At 36.0% G+C, this 23762-nt stretch overlaps 2 protein-coding genes across 3 annotated transcripts in view; both read right to left on the bottom strand.

The window, feature by feature from the left end:
• Positions 1–370: 370 nt before the first annotated feature.
• Positions 371–12368, bottom strand: LOC108740078 (brachyurin-like). The gene is made up of 6 exons (XM_018474271.1): positions 12282–12368; positions 12083–12220; positions 4451–4551; positions 4221–4381; positions 3417–3691; positions 371–547 (listed from the first exon to the last, which is right to left on the bottom strand). The coding sequence occupies exons 1-6, from the start codon at positions 12324–12326 to the stop codon at positions 428–430; spliced, it is 840 nt and encodes a 279-aa protein (XP_018329773.1). The 5' UTR covers positions 12327–12368; the 3' UTR covers positions 371–427.
• A 6646-nt stretch (positions 12369–19014) lies between these two features.
• Positions 19015–23762, bottom strand: part of LOC108740082 — a 21056-nt gene continuing 16308 nt past the window's right edge. For both annotated transcript variants that reach the window (XM_018474275.1, XM_018474274.1), the window contains exons 4-5: positions 19240–19425; positions 19015–19133 (exon numbers count right to left, since the gene is read on the bottom strand). In XM_018474275.1, the coding sequence (XP_018329777.1) occupies positions 19095–19133; positions 19240–19425 (225 nt within the window). In that variant the 3' untranslated portion in view covers positions 19015–19094. The remainder of the gene's footprint in view (positions 19134–19239; positions 19426–23762) is intronic.

Here is a 23762-nt window from a genome sequence, read left to right as displayed (position 1 = left end):
TAGGTGCATACGAATTATGTACATTAGCGCACTTCCCGTCTTTCCCCGAACCTCGTTTTGTCCTGGTATCCCTTGTATATTAAAACAGCTCTAACAATATTGCCATAGGGCACTATGTATGTCGTAACGACCAAAAGTTAAGGAAAATCAGTGAGATTAATTTGAAGGTGTATATCAATTATAAGCTAATTTTTGTGTTTTTTATAGGCACACGTGACTCCATCAGCTTGCATGATTTAAAGATATAAGTATTATGAGAGGGGATAAAAATGTGCCAAACATTATTCCATGCCAAGTCAACATTCTAAATACATAGAATATTTATGTATTAATATATACTATACTTATATAAAAATATATAAAGGTCTATTCAATATCAATACATAATTGTTTATTTTCAAAATTTGCTTTGATGTTTAAGGAACATTTAAGAAATTACGGCATCACTGTTTGCTGAGATCCAGTCTAAATGTGATGTTACCCTAGTAAAGATGGATGGGTCTCCAGCTTCACAACCATTGAGACCTATAGATATAGCAATTCCAACCTGCAAGAGATACAACAAAGGATATCAGTATTATTGCATATCAGTAATTTTCAGACTGATACTACTAAATTGTTGGTCATTGATCATTTCACCATACCTATGACAATTTCTTCGTTTTGATTAAAATTAAATTGTGGAATGAGTATAATTTGTTGAATGAAATAATTCTTTTTATAGCATTTTAAAATATTCTGAAATATTGTCCAACAAAGTTTGGAATGTGTGCAGGTAAGAGTTACATAGGTGCAATGAAATGATAGGGAAAATATGAGAAATAATGAAATATAAGGTACGTAGAGTGCATAAAGATTTGGATGTGCGGGCATTGACATGGGTGTCCATCTGAAGTACCGATGGAGATCACTGTTTTTGATGTACTTTATTCTGGTATCGCTGGATGATTATGATATTACTTTTGCTGGCACATCCCTAGAGCTGCAAGCGATAAGTCCACACTGGTTTGTGGATTTGTTTGTACAAAAAAGTTTTTGTTGTACATTAATAGGCTGGAGTGCCTACCATGTATTCAGTGCATTTTCTTATATCTTATATTGAGTTTTTCGCTTTTCTTTTTAACATGGATCTTCTAGCGAAGTCTTGCGTCTAATGTTATACCTAGATATTTTGCCGAATTTGCGTAAAGAATCTGACGTAATTTATAAAGATTGGTATTTGTTGATTACTTTTATTTGTGAAGTTCATGTGTACAGATTTAGATTCGTTCAATTTGATTCACCATCTTTTGGTCCAATTGTATATTTGCTTAACTGTTGTTTGTAGTTTATTTTCAGCTTCTGCGTGTTTTTTGCCTACCGCTAGAATAGCGGCATCGTTTGCAAAGGTGGCTATAATGTCTTGTTCTAGGTATGATATGTCACTGGTGTAGGTCAAGTACAAGATAGGGCCTAGGACACTTCCTTGTGGCACTTCTGCTCCGATCTCTTTTAATTCTTGTATGCATTTCTTTGTTTTACTCTGATGACTTTGCTTGAGATGTAACGTTCTAATAATTCCGAGTATTTTAGTAGAAGTAGCTTATTTAACTTGTAATTTAACCCACCATGCACATTTTATCGAAGGCTTGTGCAACATCGAGAAACATGGGATAGCACACTTCTTCGTTTTCTAACGCTTTTTGTGTCACATTTGTAATTATATGTACCTGGTCTATAGTTGAGTGCCTTTCTCTAAAGCTGAGCTGATGGTTTGATATTAAATTCCTTTCTTCAATGATAGGTTTCATTCTTTTCAGGATTATTATTTCGAATAACTTTGATAATATAAGAAGTAAGGACATTGGCCTGTATGATACAACGTCGTGAGAGGCTTTGCCTGGTTCATGAAACATAATTTCTGCTACTTTCCACATCCTAGGCACATAGGTACCCTAATCTAAATGAAGAAATTGCGGCTAGTGGAAGTGTGCCAAGAAAATTTAAACATGTGTGAATGTGACCCTCAATTTTTGAATAACGTAATCACAGGTGACGAGTCATGGATCTTTGAGTATGATCCCGAGACAAAGAGGCAATCTTCCGACTGGTAGGGGAATGAGTAAATCCAAAGCGAAAACGATGCTCATTGTCTTTTTTGACATGAGAGGCATCGTCCACCGTGAATTTGTTCCTCCTGGACAAACCGTCAAAGCCAAGTGTTACGTGGAAGTGCTCAAGAGACTCAAACGAAAGGGTCAATCGGGTCCGACAAGACATCGCAGCCGACTGGACGTTGTACCACGACAACGCCCCGGCTCACACCGCCTTTCTTGTGGACAGCTACCTGACCAAGGCCGGCATCCCAACGCTTCCGCAGCCGCCCTACAGCCCAGATGTGCCCCCCCGGACTTTTTTGTTTGCTCGCCTGAAAAGGCCGATGAAAGGCAAGCATTTTGAGACGACAGAGGGGATCCAAGCAGCATGCACCGCGGCTCTTAAGGCTATTCCGGAGAATGCCTTCCGTGACGCCTTCAATGCTTGGAAATCCCGCTGGCAGCGCTGCATCGACGCAGAAGGAGCCTATTTTGAAAGTTTTTTAAGAATTGTAACGATTGGCTCAATAAATTTTTTTAAATCGACTCAGTCCTATTACTTTCCGGGCAAACCCTGTACTAGGTATGATGCAATGCCTCGCCAGGACTTTCTGCCATCTGGGGATGCTAACGTGGTCGCGGTGCACGGCAGCCAGCCGTACATAAATAAAGCTGCAGTATTTGTACTTGTATTTGAATATTATTCTCTTATATTAGGTAGGTATATACTTGCTTAAAAAATAAAACTTTTCTTTAGTTTTATTCTTTTTTTGTCAGTCCATCAGACCGCGCGACTTACTTTTGAATTTGTTCTACATCGTTTTGTATTTATCGAGTTCCCGGCTTCAGTTCTATCTCTTTTATTCTTTCTTGTCGGGAACACGACCTGTTGTATCAATCTGGATACTTCCCCATAAATTTTCAAAAACAAATAATTATAAAATATTTTATAAACCTTAATATTTGTTGCAGTATTTCAAATACTTTTGAAACATTTAAATATATCCTGTTAATAAATACTTGTATTTGTATTTAAATACATATTCATAAAAAAAATATTTATATTTGTATTTGAATACTCTTTTTTAATATTTTATTTATTAAATGCCCGACTGCAACCTACTTATACCTAGAGAACCTATATTTCAAACATGTAACAGCGACTCTAATAATGAGATTCTTCTAAATAGAAAGATTGAGCCGCGATATGACAATTTACTCATCATCATTCTTCACTCACAACAAACAACCGTCAACTTATCAATGGGAGATGCCCTGCTACCACAGCTTCAACCAACACTGGGTGACAGTGAATGCTCAATTTTTTAAACTTATAGTTACCAATTTTCTACTGGCCATAAGAGGTCCGCCTGAATCTCCATAACAAACCCCTTTATTGCCCGCTCCTCCAGAACAAACCATTGAGCCTGTAATGCCCGGTATTGTTGCATTACACACGTCGTTTGTTATAATGGGAACATTAATATATCGCAATACGTCACTGATATCGGCAGCAGAAGTAGAAGTGTATCCCCAACCACTTGCTATTGCCTCAGATCCCGCGAAACTATTCGAAATGTCAGCTCTACGGGGAAGTGCAATCAGTTGAACATACTCTGTGAAAAATTGAATTAGGTTTTGTAAAATTGCAAACACGAATAAAATAATTCGAAGTGGTCTGTATTCTGTCGAAACTGCCAGACGCGGATCGCGATTTCGATCGATTTAGAAAATACCACAAATGGCGCGGTAAACGCCATCTGTAGTACGATGCTACATTTTAGGTTTAGGTATGTATGCTCCAACAAGGTCCATTTGAATATATGGATATCTACTTTCTGAAACGAATCCCGGCGTAGCTAACCTCAACGTGATAGGCACGTTACCAAAATCGAATAAAATAATTCGAAGTGGTAAATCCGAAAATTATACTAAAAAAGGGGCTTTGACTTTACTTGAACTTTTATTACAGGCTTTCCCATGTGTATATAAATATTAAATAGATATTGAAAAGCTACAAATAAATAAATAGTGTATATAACATATCGAATAATTTAATTTTTACTTTAATTAATAAGTCTGATAATTCATTATTAGTTACAATTAATATTTAGTAAGAAGTAAATTATCGATGCAAAAACTTACGATTGAGATTAGCTGGTGTCGGAAGAGAGACGATGCCTATATCATTCTGCAAACTGTTATACTGTTCGTGCACTTTGTATGTGGAAGTTCGAATGCGTTGTTGGGTAGGTTCAGTTTGACGAATTTTGTGTGCACCCAGAATTACTTCCACCGATACAGGTCTGTTAAAAACAAATAAAAAGCAAATTGCAACAAAATATGAAAATAATAATTACGAACAAATGTCTTACTTATTCACCAAACAATGCGCAGCTGTTAATACGTATCTTCTGGTGATTAAGGATCCTCCACAGAAATTCCATCCTTCATTGAAATAAAGAAACATACCGGCCTAAACAAATAAAATTATTATATTCTAGATCACTAGTCCCCTAAGCCTTTTTATCTTATTCTGTTAAAAAAAAGGAAGGCTGTCATTTTTCATAAATTGTACGGGATGTTCTATAACAAATTAAACAGCTTTTTTAAAGTATTTTAGGTTTCGCGGTTATAACAATGCATTTTTTGCAAAAATAAAATAAACCAAAAGAAACATAATGAAAACACAATAAATTTAATTAATAATAACTGAAGTAACAAATGGAATAGTTGAACAGATCGGAAGTAATTTTGAAAGATTAAAAGGGTGGAGCTAGAAGTATTTTAACTAAAGTAGGGATTGAATTAGAAGAGAATGAAACTTAAGAAGTGTGATTAGATGAAATATTCAGAAACAGATTTTGCCCCAATGTACCAAGAAACCCAATATTAATATGCGATTAAGAAGCAACAAAAATTATACATCTAATGTTGTTAGTGAGCAAAATTAAAATGTTAAGGGATTAGTGGAAAGTACGAGTAATACAGTAATTTGCAGAGGGAATAATAGAAAGGTACGGATACAAAAGGTTCAGTAAGATATATTTGAAAGGATATTTACATAATGACAATAGGAAATATTTACAAAAGAAAGAATTGAGTTAGACATTACAATATTGATATTAGGAAAAATACCAAAGCTATATATAAAAATGATAATACACAGTAAAAAGTAATATGTGGCAAATCTGGAAACTTGGCACGTCTTCCGGAGCGTGTACAAGACAATTTTGCATCTGGATTACTGTCTGTAACTAATTGTGTCAATCTTCCAGTAATGCTGGTGGGCGGGCAGTCCCTCCGGACTACGCCGGAAGGTAGGGCGGGAGGCCCTCTTCAGCCTGCTTTCAGGAATCGTGGCAATAAGTGGGTGGTGGTTCGGGTGAGAAAGATGAGACGGACGAAATGAAGACAGAAGAGAATGAAAGAGTATCTGTGGAATATTACTGCTCCAGCATTTACCTAAGGGATCCAAGGAAACCACAGAAAAACTTGGACCAAGGCAGACGGACCCGGAATCGAACCGGCGTCCTCCCGAATACTAAGCAATGGTCTAAACCTCTAGGCCATGCCGCTCGGTGGCGTCTTCCTGTTGCCATCATCTGCCGTGATGTAAGCGGGTTTTTAAGGCTATCCACCGAAACGACAACGTGACGTTCACGAACATCGATTGTGAACGTTTTGGTGCACCTCAACTGCCTGGAAGGGTCCTTCTTAAGGCTGCTGTACTAACGCCTTAGGTCCACTGCAACGAAGGAAAACACTTTCTGTGGTAGCCATATTTCTGAAGACGAAGGTCGCTTTTGTTACATGGGTGGTTCCGTTGATGGGACGCAAACTCTGTGTGTTGGCGTAAGCTTGCATATAGGTTGCAGGATTGCTTATGGAAGTGGTTGGGGTTAAAAAGTCTCCTGAAATTTTGAATGATTTCCCATATACCGTCTCTGCCGCTGAAGACTGTAAGTCGTTTTTTCAGGCCGTTTGAATTCCGAGCAAAACTGTTAAATGTACTGCCATCCAACTGGAGTTGGTATGGCACATTATTGCGCCTTTTAATTGCTGGTGCAATCGCTCGACGAGACTGTTTTATTGCGGATGGTATGCGGTTGTTCTAAATTGTTCCACACCGATCAGGACATTCAGTTCTTTGAAGAGACTGTGGCAATTCGTAGAAGAACGTCGAACTTAGCCATATAGAGGGAAAGAAAGTCCGTGCTACAGTTGTGGCTTTCTGGTCCATCATGGGTAAAGCTTCGGGCCAGCGAGAGAACCTGTCGACACACGAGAGACAATATCGGAATCCTTCTGAACTTAGCATGACGACAATACCCACATGGACAAATTCGAACCGCCCTGAACGTACTGGGAACGTTCCTTGTGGCGATTTTGTATGGCGTGTAACCCTGGATCGTTGGTGCGCTTCGCAACTCTGTGCCCATTATCTGTAATCCTTTTTTATTGGCAGTCAAACATAACGCTGTGTTATCATTTTGACTGCCGCTTTTACTCCAGGATGTCAGAGAATATGTGTGACGTTGAAGACGGTGTGTCTGAATTTGGAAGTGACGAAGGGGCGCACGTTCTTGGTAGACACATCACATAACAGCTCGAGATTGGCTCCTGGCACAGTTATCCTTTTTAGTTGGAGCGACATCAATTTGGTGGTCATTAAGGTTTTCAGCTCTTCATCGGTTCTTTATGCAGCTGCTAGTGCTCAGAAATCAAATGCGTCTGACGTCTCGTCAATTTAAGAATGCGCGTCAGCGACCACATTTCTGTCTCCTGAGACGTGACGTGTATCTATGGAAAATCCGATAAAATCTAAATACGTTAAATACGAGGCGTACACGTCTTTTTTCTTGAACACAAATGTCAGCAGTAGATGATCGGTGAAAATGCTGAATTGTCTGCCTTCCACCATGTGTCGAAAATATTTTATGGCTTCGTATATGACTAGTAGCTCCCTGTCGTAGGCTGAATATTTTCTTTCTGTTGTCGATAGTTTTCTTGAGAAAAATTCCAATGGTTATCATGATGAATCAGCGAAATGTTGCAGGACTGCACCAATGGTTAAGTCGGATGCGTCAGAGAAAACTGCTAGTGGTGATTTCGGTGTAGGTAGCTTGGGCTAAACTGCCCTTGCATGCCTCAAAATTTGGTTTTTGATGTCCATGGAATGGGTGCTTTGCCTTTTACGTTGCCTTGTAATAAGTTATTCAGCACTGCGTGGACTGTTGCTGCGTTGGGTATAAATCGCCCATAGAAGTTCAACACGTCCAAAAAGCGACTGAGTTGTTTCACAGTATTCGGCAACGGAAACGAACGAATGGCTTCCATTTTCTCAGGAAGGGACTGTGTTCCTTCACTAGAAATGAGATAACCAAGAAACTTAACTGTTCATTCGCCGAAAACACACTTCGCCGTGTTAAAGAACACGCCGTAAAATTGTAAACGTTAGAATAGCGTCCTTAGATGACATTCGTGCTGTTCTAGCGCTTCTGATGCAACGAGCATGTCATCTGTGTAAGCATAACAAAAGCCCATTCCACGAAGCACCTCATCTATAAATCTTTGAAAGGTCTGCGCAGCATTTCATAGTCCAAAACCCATGTATGAAAATTCGTACAACTCGAATGGTGTCGTTATCGCTGTTTTCAGTATATCCTCTTCAGTGACAGGAATCTGGTGAAAGGCCTTCACAAAGGCTATGGTAGAGAAGTCTTTTTCTTGGAGAGCGTCTGCGAAAAGTCGTGAATGTCACGTACAGTTGCCATCTAGTTGTGTTATTTCCGGGAACATGGATAACAGTTCATGAAAAATTAGTAGAACGGAAAATGTTCTTAATACTAGGGAGATTTTCGATCATGACTGTCCCTCTAGCGGTCATTTTTGTCGTCGTATCCTGAAGTTTTCGATTTCTGACATCTATCAGGAGATTGTGATGTAAAAAAAAATCGACACCAATAATGAGCTTTGAGATATCACCTATAAATCTTCACGAAAAATCACGACATACACCGAGCTCAAGCGTTAGCGTAATTGTACCGAAAATCAATATAGTTGATCGACCAGAGTCGGGTTGACAATGGCCTGCTTTCTCAAATAAGCTTTTCTCGAAAGGGGTAGACTTTTGGGCCACCAAACGTTTATTTAATTTTCTCATTTTATAGCGCCTTATCCCCTCCTGCAAACTTGTAACGTATTGCAAAAACACCCTGCATTCTCTACTTTTGCATACTATAAAGCTTGCGTCACACGTTTTTAGGAACGGCCCATAAGGGAGAAATTCTACGATGAATGGCTAAGTTCATTTATACAACCTTGTTTTAATATGCATCTGATTCCTTACTTCATTCGCTATTGTCATTGATATTTTTCGCGACTTCAAATGAAAAGTAAAATTAAATCCGGCGTGATTGCATTTTATTAAAATAATGACGGTGTTTCAACAAAGTGTAACGTATAGAAAAGTATCATGCACGGAACAGCTAAAATAATTTTGGAATAGATTTAATAGTTTTGATTTCATTCTAAAACAAAACTCATAAATCTATATATATATCCTTTAAGTACCGACGTGCATTTTTTGTAACGTTAGTACCGATGTGAGGCCTGAGAGGCCGCTTATATTACATAGTTTTTTAAAGAAAGCGATGAGTTAAATTATTTGTCCTTGTATTATGATGAAAAATGAAGGGTTTTGAGAAAAAATAAATATAGAAAGGTAATCAACTTTATTATTTTTTTTGATATTAGGCTACAATAATATTTGGAATGAATTTTGGTAAAAATTCAGACTATTCGTTATAAAAAACCAAAACACAGAAAATACTCCTCTCAGAATAACAACAAATAGTATTTCTCACTTACGACTAATATAACTCTTAGAAAAAAAAAATTAATAAGAACATAAACCATCTGAAAAAAAAAATGACCACAGTCCAACTACACCTTCAATTCTAAGCACAGTCAGGGTACACTTGTTTCGCGCACAGCAAACAAACGTGTTTTTTGCACGAATAGCATTTATAAGTCGATTTTCTTTTCAATTTAGGTTGACATGAAAGACATGTCTTTCGTGTCTTGACTTCTTCAGCTCCATCTTCACATGTCTCTGGCTTATCAGAACCAAGTAATCTTGCTAAACTCATTCTAAGTTCACGGGGCAACCTTAGGTTACTAAATCTCCGCTTTATATGCTCTAATACCAACTGTCGAGCTAATTTTTTTATAAAGTCTCCTCTATCAGTTTGTTTTCCCACATGTATATCATGTAAAAGATGAGAATTGACGGAACTAATATCCAAAACCAGGTAAAAAATTGTCCTAGGCCAGCGTCTTGATCGGCGGCTGCAAGTATACACAGAGCACTTTTTATCTATTTCATCTACTCCGCCTTTCGTAGAATTATAAAACTGTATAATTTTTGGCTTCCCTGAGTCTGTGTTTGTTCCTTCATTATGATGCATTGATGAAGCCAAAATGACCGCTTTTCCCTTCTTGGGAACATGAGACAATAACGTGGTATCTTTTGTAAAACCATATAAGGTTGATTTTTCTGGTCTCGTTTTAGCAGGCAAGAACTCTGGGGGTATTTCCCTTTTTCCCTGGTGTACCCATAGTTCATAATATCTGTGAAAATAACAGTTTACTATAACAAAAAAATAAAACAAAAAACTTACGTAAGTACCGACGTGAGGCCTGAGAGGCCGCGTCGGAATTTCAAAAGGTAATTACTCACCAAATACGCATGCGACAACAACACTGATTGTTCCAACGTAAACATGGGCACTAAACTCACAGCTACTTAAAAGCGGGGATCGGTATTGTGCGGGGGAAAGGGTAAACTAACAAGTCAAGTTCCTGCCGGGGCCTCTCAGACCGCACGTCGGTACTTAAAGGATATAGAAGAAATTCGTTTTAGTTGCACTATTTATAACTCAAGAACGGCTGAACAAATTTGACTGAAAATTGATGGGCAGGCAGTTTAGAACCAGCAGACGGACATAGGATACTTTAGGATATTTTATCCCGTTCTCGTGGAGAAAAGTGGTATAAGAAAACGCAACTGACATGACGATAAAACGCAATTGATAGCAAAACGAAAAATTTATCAATCAAAACATCAGTCTAACCGTTCATTTGTTAAAAATGGTATAACAAAACGCAACTTACAGCTAAACGTAATGTTGTCTATAGTTATGTATGGTGTTTTATTTACATGCATACCTATTTCAACATTTTACAAAATTCTACCTCTTTAGGGAGCTGAAAAGGTTTTGCAAAGATTGCATGTTTGTTTCTGGTCCGATTTACTTGAAACTGGTTAAAAAATTCAATCTCTGTTGGGGGGGAGGGATGAGTGGTAAACAGGAGCTGCAATGTTGAAATGGTCTTAATGGTCTCTCATTTAATTTCTGAAAGACCTATCTCGACATTCTAAAAATTCAACCCCCAAAGAAAAGGGGGGTAAAAAGGTGTTGCAATTTTTGTTTAAGACATACTTTATTTGTGGTTGAATTTACTTGAAACTCGGTATATATGCCGTTTGATATTATGAATTAAATGAAAAGAGGTTGCACGTTTCCATGGGGTATATTTTATTTGTACTCGGATTCACTCGAAGGTTGCTCATTGTTGAAATTTTGGCAATTTTTAAAAATCAACCCTTAAGGGTGAAATGTTGTTGCTACGTTTGTATTTGAAGCTTAGATGGCGACATTACATAAAATTAAAACGTAGTAAGGGTTAATTGGGAGTTAAAAGGTTTTATGGAGAAACAATATTAATTTCTGCGAGCGAAGCCGCGGGAAAAGCTGGTTTCTTTGTAATGTTAAATTATAAACTGTATTGACGAGCAAATAGTTAAGAATATGAGTTGTTCTAGCTTTAGGGATAGAAAAGAGTGGAGGTACGTGTCCAACCAGTCTTAGAACTGATTACTTTATGATGATGATGATGATGATTGACGAGCACCCAAAACTTTAGATCAATAATTAAGTTTTAATATGAAATATTATTCTGAAAATTCATTTGTGAATTTTTACCCACTACACACTTCCTCAAATTAATGAGGAAAAATAAAACTAACTCACTTCTAAAAGATGTCTAAATTGTATGTATGTTTAAACATAGTATATATTAGTTCGACGGATTTGTGACCTAATAAGTACGGTTTGTCGTTGTTGCTGTTGTCATCTCTCGTAGCTTAGTGGTCAAAGCATTGGCGCGTAAAGCCAAAGAGCCCGCGTTCGATTCTCGGCGGGGGTGTGACAACAGCAACAAATTTTTCCTCATTAATTTGAGGAAGTGTGTAGTGGGCAAAAAAAAAAGAATTCAAGAAATGAATTTTCAGAATAATATTTCATATTAAACTAACTCACTTCTAAAAGATGTCTAAAAAAATTGTATGTATGTTTAATCATAGTATATATTAGTTCGACGGATTTGTGACCTAATAAGTACGGTTTGTCGTTGTTGCTGTTGTCATCTCTCGTAGCTTAGTGGTCAAAGCATTGGCGCGTAAAGCCAAAGAGCCCGCGTTCGATTCTCGGCGGGGGTGTGTCAACAGCAACAAATTTTTCCTCATTAATTTGAGGAAGTGTGTAGTGGGTAAAAATTGAGAATATTTCATATTAAAAACTAATTCACTTCGGGAAGATTTCTACATTGTATATATATTTATATTCAGTACATAGTTACATTAGTCATCTACATCTGTGACTAATAGTACGGTTTGTCGTTGTTGCTGTTGTCATCTCTCGTAGCTTAGTGGTCAAAGCATTGGCGCGTGAAGCCAAGGAGCCCGGGTTCGATTCTCGGCGGGGGTGTGACAACAGCAACAAATTTTTCCTCATTAATTTGAGGAAGTGTGTAGTGGGTAAAAATTCACAAATGAATTTTCAGAATAATATTTCATATTAAAACTAACTCACTTCTAAAAGATGTCTAAAAAATTGTATGTATGTTTAATAATTACGTATTCCAAATAATTTAATACTTACTTGGTATGGTATGGAGTTTGGTGCAGCTTCATTCCCTCCCACGATCTTTACATCTTTGGAGGATTCAAGCTGGCTGAGCCCTCTGTAAGCTGTTTCACGGGTAGGTAAAACTTTAGACCAATCCGTAGTTACGTGAGCCTATTATGAGAAATTAAATTCATAATTAATCTAGACTTCTAATTTAATATCACTGCTTTACCGTAACCAAAGAAGATGCAATAAAAATTAAGGAAATTTGCTTCATTTCTGCCTGTGACACAGATATTGTATAGATTTTGGTTGAGACTCATTTTATAAAGTTATCTTCAAAGTACTTCTGTTGATAAAATTCTTGTTACGCTTTTTGTTCAAACTGCGTCGATATGATAATCGATATATTCTCAAATCTTTTAGATAAATATGTTAATGGATGTTGCTATAAAAAACAAAATAAGACGGTATTCTAGGCAACTGAGGATGTCAGCCGCAACCCCTGACGAAACATAGTCTTTGGAAAATCATCATTTACTGCTTTAAGAACGTTCAAGTTAATGAAGCTATATAGTCAACCAAGTAATGTATTGTAACAATTTATTGTTTTGGGAATTTTTTGTCAACTAATTCCATGTGGGATAAAGAAAATGAAAATATCTTATCACAATTTGTTACTAATCATTGAAAAAGCATTGTCCTAATTTTAACGTATTTTTTTTGACCAGTAAACTTAAGAATATGCTTTTATATAGTGGACATTTTTTAATGTTCGTTCGATTTTATCGAAGGTACACGCGTCAATTGCTATAGCGCGTCCTTCAAACGCTTTGTAGTGTTTTTTTTAAATTCGTATATCTATAAACCATCACACTGTGTCTCAAGATAAAATTTTGTGCATGGCTATGTAACTTTTACGAAATTTATTTTTATACATAACTAGCGACTCGCCCCGGTTTAGCACGCATGGAATGTAGATAGTAATGTGCGGCAGTGTGGAGTAATTAATAATATTACGATTATGATTGGTGTATATTACAGAATATGTTTGTATACAATATTTACAGCTGCTTTTTGGTGATACAGTACAAATATGTTCTCTTTAGAGGTTAGGTTAGGTTAGGTTAGAAGTTACTCTCGACAGCGTGACAAATGGTTTCTATGGGTTATTCTTGGGAGATAAACATATACCTATCGCCTACTTTTTTATCGATATTTTTAAGATATACCAAACCCCAGTATTATTCAGATGATTTTAGACGCATGTTAAAAACTGAGAACATCCTACAATTTATTTAAATCATTAAATCATTTTGAATTTCTGTTATTCTATCAATAATTTCATCTTCGCTTTGAGTTTCACAGTCTATAAATGTAACTGTCATGCATTTGCACGAATGTGTGAGAATAAAGGCGACACGGTTAGCTAATGCAAGCCATAGGCTCCGTCATATTGGCTTTGGCTGCTCTGCCTAGCATCTTTCAGTTTTACCCTTACTCCGCGGCCGACTGTAATGCGACATGGGATAAACGGACGAAAAAATTTGAAGGATGTAATAAAAGTTTCACTTTAAAAATGATGAAGATTTGACATCTACAGTTTGCAATTTTTGCAACTTTAACAGTTTTGAAGAGACTGATTAATGAATTGACTCTAATCGCCCTTCAACAAGTCTAGTCAGGTAATACCAGCCAATGGTTATCGCTATCGTCATATGATAGTAGGGATGCGAACAATATGCGGTTTTTTAAGTGCCATACAAGTAGTAGTAAGACACATATTAGTGGCAGAAACGGGAGGTAGGAGGGGTAGAGGTAGACCTAGATTAAATCACTGTTGACGAATAGTTAAGGATATCGGTTAATCTAGTTTTAGAGAAATGGGAAGATTAACTGAAGATAGGAAAGAGTTGAGGTACGTGTCCAATCTGTCTTAGGACTTACGACCTTATAATGATGACAATCCGAGAAACAATTCAATATTATTGTATCAGTCATTTCCTGGTCGTGTTTGACCCATGAGATCATGTGACTTATCGCTATTGGACTTTCTCATGGGAGTGTTTCTGAAGTTTACGGTTCATGCCAAGAAGTCCACGTCCACTTACGTTTTGAAGGGTTCAATTTAGTGCTGTATCAGCGAAATTTAGCCACATTTTTACAAAATTATATGTATGAATAAGTGTCATTATAACCGTCGAATATTCACAATTTTTAATTAAAATCATGTGTTATATATCAAAATTACTTTTTACGTGAATATTTGAGATACCATTTATATCCACCCAATTGCAACTATGCAACGTTTTTTTAATCAATTTACGACTGACTTAAGTATTTAAAATGTAAAACTTATATAATGACGAAAATGTAGGTACTTGTCGATATTCCAAATAAAATAATAACTTTCGTTATTATAAAATAGTACATTTTATTTTTATTTTTTTATGTTAGTATCTTGAAGAGGTATTGGAAAGAATAAGAGAACAGAGGACTCGATGGAAGTCAATAAAAAATAGGCCAGATAGGTTGGTAGGACACCTTCTCAGGCATGAAGGTCTAGTCAGAGACATATTAGAGGCAGAAACAGGAGGTAGGAGGGGTAGAGGTAGACCTAGACTAGATTACTCTTCGCAAATAGTTAAGGATGTGGGCTGTTCTAGTTTTAGGGAAATGCGAAGATTAGCTCAGGATAGGAAAGAGTGGAGGTACGTGTCCAACCAGTCTTAGGACTGATGACCTTATGATGATGATGATGTTAGTGTCTACTATAATTTTTGATCTGCTTTTTAATTGGTATACATTTGAGGGCTCACACTTAATCATTTTGTCAATTGGGGTGCACTAAGTAATAACTAGCTAATTATAATTAAAACAATATCGCCATATTAGACAGACAATAATATATTTACCATAAAAACAAAAACCTTAAATGAAAATTTCACTAATGATCCTTACAACTTCACAAATCAAAACCTGTGAACTTCCAGAATCTCCCCTATGATCAATCAGGTGGTGACGCTGTATAAAAAATTGGCAGTTATAGAGACTGCCGATAGAAGTGAAAACATAGAACTTTTAGTATTAAAATTTAAAATTTCACAATGTTTGAATGAAAATTATCAACATCAATCTGCTTTTCACATCTATTGACACTCCGAGCAACAATTATATGCATGTTTATATGTTTTTTTATTATTCAAATATTTACATAAATTTCAATGTACATACTTGTTTTTTAACATTGTTTGCATCATTGTCATTATTAATTTCAACAATTCTTAGACTTTTTGTACTTTCAATTATTTCATTGTGTTCTAAAAAAAAATACAAAAGGCTTATGGTAACTAAAGTAAGAAATGAAAACGTTTGATTGAAATTTATCTAAGTATCGCTTAAAAACCGCATCGATCGTCCTGGCTGTATAGATACAGATACACTCAGATATACTGCTACAAGTGCTGCTACGGTGACGCGAACGCACTAGATTTCACCCATCCTAAAAGCGTCTAACGCCTACAGCACACGGCCGCTGCGCGTGCGCCAGTCGTGAGCATGTCGGTGACGGCAACCCAGAACATTTTCCCCTGCCAAAAAGTGCCCAACGTCGCTAAAGAAGTTTTCACTTCAAAAACAGGTGCAGCTCAGTAGGTACACGTGAAAGAAGTGAAACTTCTTTGGCGATCTCTATACGCTTATAACGAATAAGTAATGGTTGGTGAAAGAAAGAGAGATTACGAGAATTTTCAGGATTTATGTTTTCCAACATATTTTATCTTTATTCCACCTAAGGAGTATTAGTTTAATACGTTTTTATGTAATTCAATCACAAAAAAATGGTCGATTTTTTTTTGCTTCCGTTTATTTTTTCAAGTGCTTAAGAAACCGTAAACTATCAATAACTACAAGGAATTAGAATTAATACATAATAATACTCACACTTACCATAAATAAATATTAATTATTGTTACCTAAACATTTACTGTAATATACTTACTGTAAAATATAACCAAAAAATTAATGTAGCAGTATATTATAGTGATGATATTTTTATTTATTTAAAAGCATATTTAGCCGTAATAATAACAACTAAATTGAATAAACACTCTACACGCCTATAAAACTTTTGCTTTGTTTTCTATTGTTAGTTTAAATACATTTTTGTTTTAAGAAATTGCTAAATATTTTCGTCTAGTACTGTACAGCCGATCTCCTAAGACCGCGCATCGAGAGCTGTACTCGTTCAAGCATGTTCCAACTATTTCTGTCTTGCTGACGCCTCGTGTGTATTCTTTCTATCTTCGCGCAGATTTCTTCAAGGTCACAATTCTAACAAATTGAAGTACACTGTACTAGAGGTTGCCTGTTAACACGCTGCATCACTCTTAATCTAACCTAACAAATAAGCAATGCATGACCAAAAAAGAAATACAAAACACATGACCCACTGATGTTGAAAATCACCAGCTAATTGAGTGCAGCGTTGCGGGCCGTAGATACTCTTTTATCAGGACCGGAATTAAATTTACCTCTACTTTCAACTACATTTATCTCGGAAACGGACATACAGACATTTACTTAATTTTCGTGTTTTATAGTGCTCCTTCACCTCCAGCAAGGTAGGCACTTATTTCTGTATTGATAAATTAAGTAAAACTTTCGCGGTCGTCCTTACGCTTTAAATGATATAAATGATTTGGTAGTAAAAAAAAAACAAATTAAAACATATATTAAAAGTATGCGACTTCCGTTGATGGAATATATGGAGATGAGTTCAATAGTTCGGTTTGATCATCATTTGCAGAAGCAATGCCGAAGTGCGACAACATTATTCTATATATGCAAATAATAAATTAAACTATATTAGAATAAGTAAATAAGCCAAGTCTCGAAATGGCAACTCACGAACTGGGAGGTATACTCCTTTACTTTCTCTAGCGATGTGCCCCTTCCAATGTTTGGATGCGCGCTGGCAAAATCGTAGGTAGGGAGAAAAAAGCCCATTATACTCTCGACTCTTGTTCATTAAACTTAGTTTTACATACAGTACCTGCCAAAAGTTTTGTTCAATCATGAATAGTAGTGTGAGTCGAAAACAAGCGTCAAAGCCTTTAATATGCCTTCAGTATAAGTAAACATCTCGTTGATATTTTCAGTAGTAGTTGGTACCAATAACAGCACATTTGAGCAATGCATTTTTAGTGGATAAAATGGTCAATTTTTCCGTGTAGTAATGTACGGATTATACGCTCCTCACTGGTTAAGAGTTTGGCCGAGAGTTATCTCCTTCCTTTTCTGGCTTAGTGCTGTTCTTTTCTACTTTGCGCCGGTCACACTGAAGGTTACATCGCTACAGAAAGTAAACGAAGTATAATTGCTTATATAGTTGGTCGGGTGAATTTAGAAACTACTGGTTATACTGCCTTATGGTAACTTATTTGTGTTTTCATTTCTATGTTTTAACGATGTGGCGTTCGAGTTGAACTGTAGACAACAGTTACTATGTTTTTCATCGTGTTGCAACAAAATTTAGTTTTCTTTTTGGTATAATGAGATCCTCAAGGAACGCTTTGGTCAGGTGCCAGTCATGCAATCCAATGTTTAATATTTTAAACGTATCGAAAGTCCTTACAAAAATCACATTTTGGGTTTTCGTTGTAACGGGACATTGAATATAGTTAAAAAATAATGACAGGTAGTCCAGTCGGTAGAGAATTGTCCCGACATAAATTTGTTACCGGACGGAAGTTGTTCCTTGTTGTGAGCCGGGCAAGTTAAGCATCCCTGTATGTTTTTAAACTTCGAAAAAGTGTGCGTTAACAAATGGGGAAGGTCCAAAAGTAAGGTATGCCTTTTAGAAAGAAAAGTTTCAAATAAAAATTGTAGAGAAATTAAAAACCTTCAATTTGAGCGATCAATTTTGTCAATTGGTTATTGCACAAATCCCAAAAAATCGTCATAAATTGCCATTACTTCTTTAACGATTTCATCACATTGAAATGTAGGTTTTTAAATTTGGAATCGAGCTAGTTTTTGTGGGCGTAAATTGGTCAATTTGTTAGTGAAATATTAATTGTTTATCTCAACAGACATGAATAGTTATTGCCGTAACTTCTTTTTGATCAAACATTTTCAGTTGCAAATCTCTTTGTAAAGATGGAGTTCTTCATATTCCGTTAGGGTCAAATCAAAAAATTCATTTCTATCCCCTTATTTATTGTTGCAAATAAGGGGGTCATTTTTCTGTATAAGCAATTAGAGCTGGAGCGACCCCTACGTAACGTACGAATTTTTAACCGAGGAATGTGAAAGGGCGACTTGGAAACAAACATTAAAAGAGCAAAACGAGTCTCCTACGACCAATAGGAACCGAGTTAACATTATTTCTTTTAAACATCACAGATTAATTGTTTTTAACCATTAAGAAACGAAAATTTCCATCGGATTGAGCTGTTTTCCTTTTTTTAATCTGGGATAACACAAAAAATTATAAACATTGGTATAATTTCAATTACAATTAATACTTTCTGTTTTAGTGGTAATATAATGTGCTGTTGTTGAATTCGTGGGATTTGTGCAAGAACCAATTGACAAAATCGATCGCTCAAATTGAAGGTTTTTAATTTCTGTACAATTTTTATTTGAAGGCACACCTTGCCTTCTAGACCTAAAAACCTGATTTTTGCCAACTTTGAACCTTCCCCATTTGTTAACACACAGTTTTTCGTAGTTTAAAAATGTACAGGGATGCTTAACTTTTTCCCGCCTACAACAAGGAACGACTCCCGTCCGGTAACAAATTTATGTCGGGAAAATTCTCTACCGACTGGCTGAGGGCTACTTTTCCGGTTTTGCACCCAAGATATCTACGGTAGGATCTTTCATTATTTTAGTGTGTAATTTTAAACTTCAACAAAACACTAAACGGTAATACTATACTTTTTATTTTGTAATTTGCAGTTATTACAATGTAGAGTGCACCATAGGTTAATCGATTTTTCAACTTTTACTATGTAGCCTTGTATTTATTATGTTTACTCTCTCAAAGTATCAAATAAAAGGACAAGACAGCTGCAGTAATCTGTAACAAAACAAAAACAATACTAAGTATCTTAAAAATTTAAAAGTGATTATGTATAGGGATTAAGAAGTTACTTGATTAACAAATTTATATTTAAAAAGCATACCTCGCAAAGAAGCAGTATAACATGAATTAAACCAAACAGATAACCGTATGTTTGTTGCTCCTTAAACATTACTTCAAGACAGCCCTTTTTGAATGCATCTGAATGGGAACAGCTGCCCTTACCCTCACAGCAACTATTTGGAACTTCCTGATATTCATTAGATCCGATAACACCACAACATTTATACTAAAATTGAAAGACAGTTAACTGCAACTTTAGTTTTTCAACTTTAACAAATTTATAATTAAGGAATTTCCTAGAAAATCTTACAGTTAGTGTCTAGGTACTCATGTTGTTAAAATATTGATCATCATCATCATAAGGTCGTCAGTCCTAAGACTGGTTGGGCACGTATCTCCACTCTTTCCTATCCTGAGCTAAACATCGCACTTCCCTAAAACTAAAACAACCCACATCCTTAACTATTTGCGAACAGTAATCTAATCTAGGCCTACCTCCACTCTTCCTAACACCTGCTTCTGTTTCTAAAATGTCTCTGACTAGACCTTCGTACCTGAGAAGGTGTTCTACCATACTACCTCGCCTATTTTTTATTGACTTCCATAGAGTCCTCTGTTCTCCTATTCTTTCTAATACCTCTTCATTTCTTACCTTTTCTACCCACGTTATCCTCATCATTGCCTATAACACCACATTTCGAAGGCTTCTAACCCTTTCTTTACCGCCGCGCCCACTGTCCATGTTTCGCATCCGTACAACGCCGCACTCCAAACATACACCTTTAACAACCTTTTTCGAATTCCTAAATTAACCCTTCGCGAGCATTCTGTATTTTACTATATCATTAAAATTCTTGGTTAATTTAAGTGTCTTGCAACGAGAACTTACTAGAAAACTTCGCCGTTTCGGAAAAAAACGACCATCTTATTTTAAAAACAAGATCTAAAAAAAATTCATGCTAATTCTTAAAACATATTAATGTGAAATTCATTAATTTATCAACAATAAATTGTCTTAAGTTAATGAGAAAAAAATTGTTACTGTTGTCAGACCCTCGCCGGAAATGGAACGATGGACCTTTGGATTTACGTGCTAATGCTCTGACCATTAACATACGTCAAACCCCACTTATTAGGTCATAGATCAGTCGAACCAAAGCAATGTATACAGGGTGAATCACTAAGATGAAATCGGTCATTCATACTCGTACATAAAATAGAGAAGAATAGTAAAGTAAATAATGACGTAAAAATATTTTCAATATGCCGGACTTATTTTTATATCTAAAAAGAGAAACTAGCTTAACTTCCCATGCGCCAAGAATTAGAAGAAATAGAGGAACACGGGAAGCGATTCTAGTTTTACGGGTAACAATAAACTATAGAAAAAAGAAAGAGTGCGTACATAAGATTTGTAGATTTAGAAAAACCTTCTGACAATGTTAAATGGGACAAGATGTTTAATAAACTTAAAAATGTAGGGATGACTTACAAAGATAGAAGGGTGATACTTATTAGTTTGTATAAAGAGCAACTGGCAGTTATGGGGCTGCAACGTCAAGAAGAAAATATTAGGAAGGGAGTCAGACAGAGATGCACAATGTCACCGCTACTTTTTTATCTATAAATCGAAGACGCGATCAACATCATTAAAGATAGTACAACTGTGAGGGCAAAAGATTAGAAAGCTAAGATTTGCAGATGCAGCAGTAGTAGCATCTAGTAAGGAGGACCTAGACATAGCTTTAAATAAAATGGAGGAGGTATTGACAAAACAGTACTGCATGAAAATAAATAAAAATAAAACAAAAATGCTGGTATGCAAGAAAAGAAAAAGTAGGGAAAGAGCGATTATAATGACAGGAGAAGTGGGCGATTTTATGTATCTAGGAAGTCAGATAAGTCAGGACGGAAGGAGTAGTAGGGATATAAAGCAGAGGATAGCGCAGGGTCGTGTCGCCTTTAATAAAAAGAAGTCACTTCTATGCTCGCGAACGGTTAATTTAGAAATTCGAAAAAGGTTGTTAAAGGTGTGTTTGGAGCGCAGCGTCGTACAGGTGCGAAATATGGACAGTGGGCGCGGAGGAAAAGAAAAGGTTAGAGGCGTTCGAAATGTGGTGTTATAGGCGAATGATTAGGATACCGTGGATAGAAAAGGTTAGAAATGAAAAGGTATTAAAAAGAATAGAAGAAATAGGACTCTATGGAAGTCTATAAATAAGGAATAGACGAGATAGGTTAGTAGGACACCTTCTCAGGCATGAACGTCTAGTCAGAGATATATAAGAGGCAGAAACGGAAGTTAAGAAGGGTAGAGGTAGACCTAGATTAGATTACTGTTCGCAAATAGTTAAGGATATGGGTTCTTACAGTTTTAGGGAAATGGGAAAATTAGTTCAGGATAGGAAAAAGTGGAGGTACGTGTCCAACCAGTTTTAGGACTGACGACCTTATGATGATGATGTTTATATGGACCACCTTTGTAAGAAACATTTTTTGGTGTCTTCAATTGTAAATTATTAGTTAGTTATCAGTTATTATCAGTAATTGACGAAAAACGTTTACTTGGGGTACCCAGTGCATTAATATTAAGTATTAACCACTATTGAAGTGGTTTATGTGGTATTATATATATTTTAGTTCGATGGATCTGTGAACTAATAGGTACGGTTCGTTCATGCTGCTGTTGTTATTTGTCGTAGCTTAGTAGTCAGAGCGTTGGCGCGTAAAACCAAAGGTGCCGGGTTCGATTCCCGGCGATGGGTGTGGCAGCAGTATCAACTTTTTCCTCATTAACTATTATAATTCAGGTAATTTGTAGTGCATAAACGAATGAGATTCACATTAATGTAATTCAGGTAATTTGTAGTGCATAAACGAATGAGATTCACATTAATGTATATTAATATTTAGTATTAACCACTATTAAAGTGTTTCATGTAATAATTCTATACCATCAATTATAACGCACCTTGTTGAGCCAAATTTTACTGTAAGTTAATTATTTAACGGTCTTCAGTGTCATGTAAAAGTTTTCGAGGTTTATAGAAAGCATTTAGAAATCTAATCGGAATATTCAGAACAGGCGATCGGGGAGTCAAATAGTTCGGATTATATGGAAAATGCATATAGCATACAAATATGAAGTCATATTTCTAAGATTTTACAATAATTAATATTTAAAATAATTCATACTTTGGCAGAAGCGGAAGTTAGGAATTGTAGAAGTAGTAGGTTAGATTACTGTTCGCAAATAATTAAGGATATGAGTTGTTCTAGTTGCGAAGATTAGCTCAGGATAGGAAAGAGTGGAAGCGCATGTCCAGCAAGTCTTAGGACTAACGATCTTATGATGATGATGAAGTAAAAATTACTGTTAACGTAAATCCTGTGCTGTAACTCAGTAAAAAGTATGTATAAATGCATATATGATGATTTTTTTAAGCAAATTTGCATGCACATGTTTGATATATTTTAGTAGATATGATCCAAATTTACTCTTAATATTGATGTGTGCCAGAGCACCAATAACTTCTAAAAGCCTTTATTAATGAGAAGTTGTCCATAAAATTCGTCCTTAATCGATGTAGCAACTGTATGTACCTATCATTCGGTTGTGTTCCATCCCTCGTAAATTATTATTTTAAATTCGCGAAAAAGAAGAAAAATTGACGGCGGGAAACTATAGGGCATGCATGAAAACATAGGATTAAAAAAAATAAAGGTAAATGTACGATATAATTAGTTAAAATTGGAAATAAAGAACTAAAAAAAAATACGTGTAATTATAGAACACGCTACTGAAGTGAAACTTCTTCAAACACACAAACATACCGGGAAAAGGGTTAAGGAATTGGTTTAATGGTATTATTTGTATACTATGCTTCGCACGGGTGCAGTGCTGATAGATAGTAAATATACTAAGAATGTCTTTATATACAACAGTCACAGCTATCTTGTCATTAGACAATACAAACCGGCCGGTACCGCCGCAACCGCTATGTCCCTGCATTTTAAGTCTGTAATATCTTCGAAAATATTCATTTAAATTACATGCTGTAAAGGGCCATATTAATCTATATTAAATGCACAATGTATTTGAAAGTACTTAATTGGATAGGGATTAATGCTTAAAGCAAAAGAAACAAAATGATTATTGTGGGTTATCCCTTAGAGATAAACATATACCATCACGGACTTTTTTGTAGACCTTTTTAAGGCGTACAATACTGTAGTATATTATTTTGATCCATCTCGTAGAGTTCAGTGAGCGTTTGCAATGTAAGCGCAAAAAAATGTGTTTATTTACGACATCACATTACAAACCTCTAAAATTATCAGTGTTTCCCTACTATATTATGCATGTATCATACATATAAACCTTCCTCTTGAATTACTCTATCTATTAAAAAAAAAACGCATTAAAATCCGTTGCGTAGTTTTAAAGATCTAAGCATACATAGGGACAGACAGCGGGGGAAATGCGTTGCATGATTTCGTTACATAGCAACTCGCATGAAACGAACTTACCCTACCGTGCGTAAAGAAGTTTCACTTCAAAAA

This window comes from Agrilus planipennis, unplaced genomic scaffold (assembly GCF_000699045.2).
Source record: "Agrilus planipennis isolate EAB-ADULT unplaced genomic scaffold, Apla_2.0 scaffold168, whole genome shotgun sequence".
NCBI lineage: Eukaryota > Metazoa > Arthropoda > Insecta > Coleoptera > Buprestidae > Agrilus > Agrilus planipennis.
This window is presented reverse-complemented; position numbering and strand designations above follow the sequence as displayed.

What these genes read in the sequence shown, in the direction of transcription:
- LOC108740078 (XM_018474271.1), bottom strand. Translation starts at nt 12,326, where the DNA reads ATGAAGCAAATTTCCTTAATTTTTATTGCATCTTCTTTGGTTACG. An exon ending in TTGCATCTTCTTTGGTTACG is followed by an intron (nt 12,221 to 12,281) that starts GTAAAGCAGTGA and finishes TTCTCATAATAG; the next exon opens with GCTCACGTAACTACGGATTG. An exon ending in TTATGGCCAGTAGAAAATTG is followed by an intron (nt 548 to 3,416) that starts GTAACTATAAGT and finishes TATCTCTTGCAG; the next exon opens with GTTGGAATTGCTATATCTAT.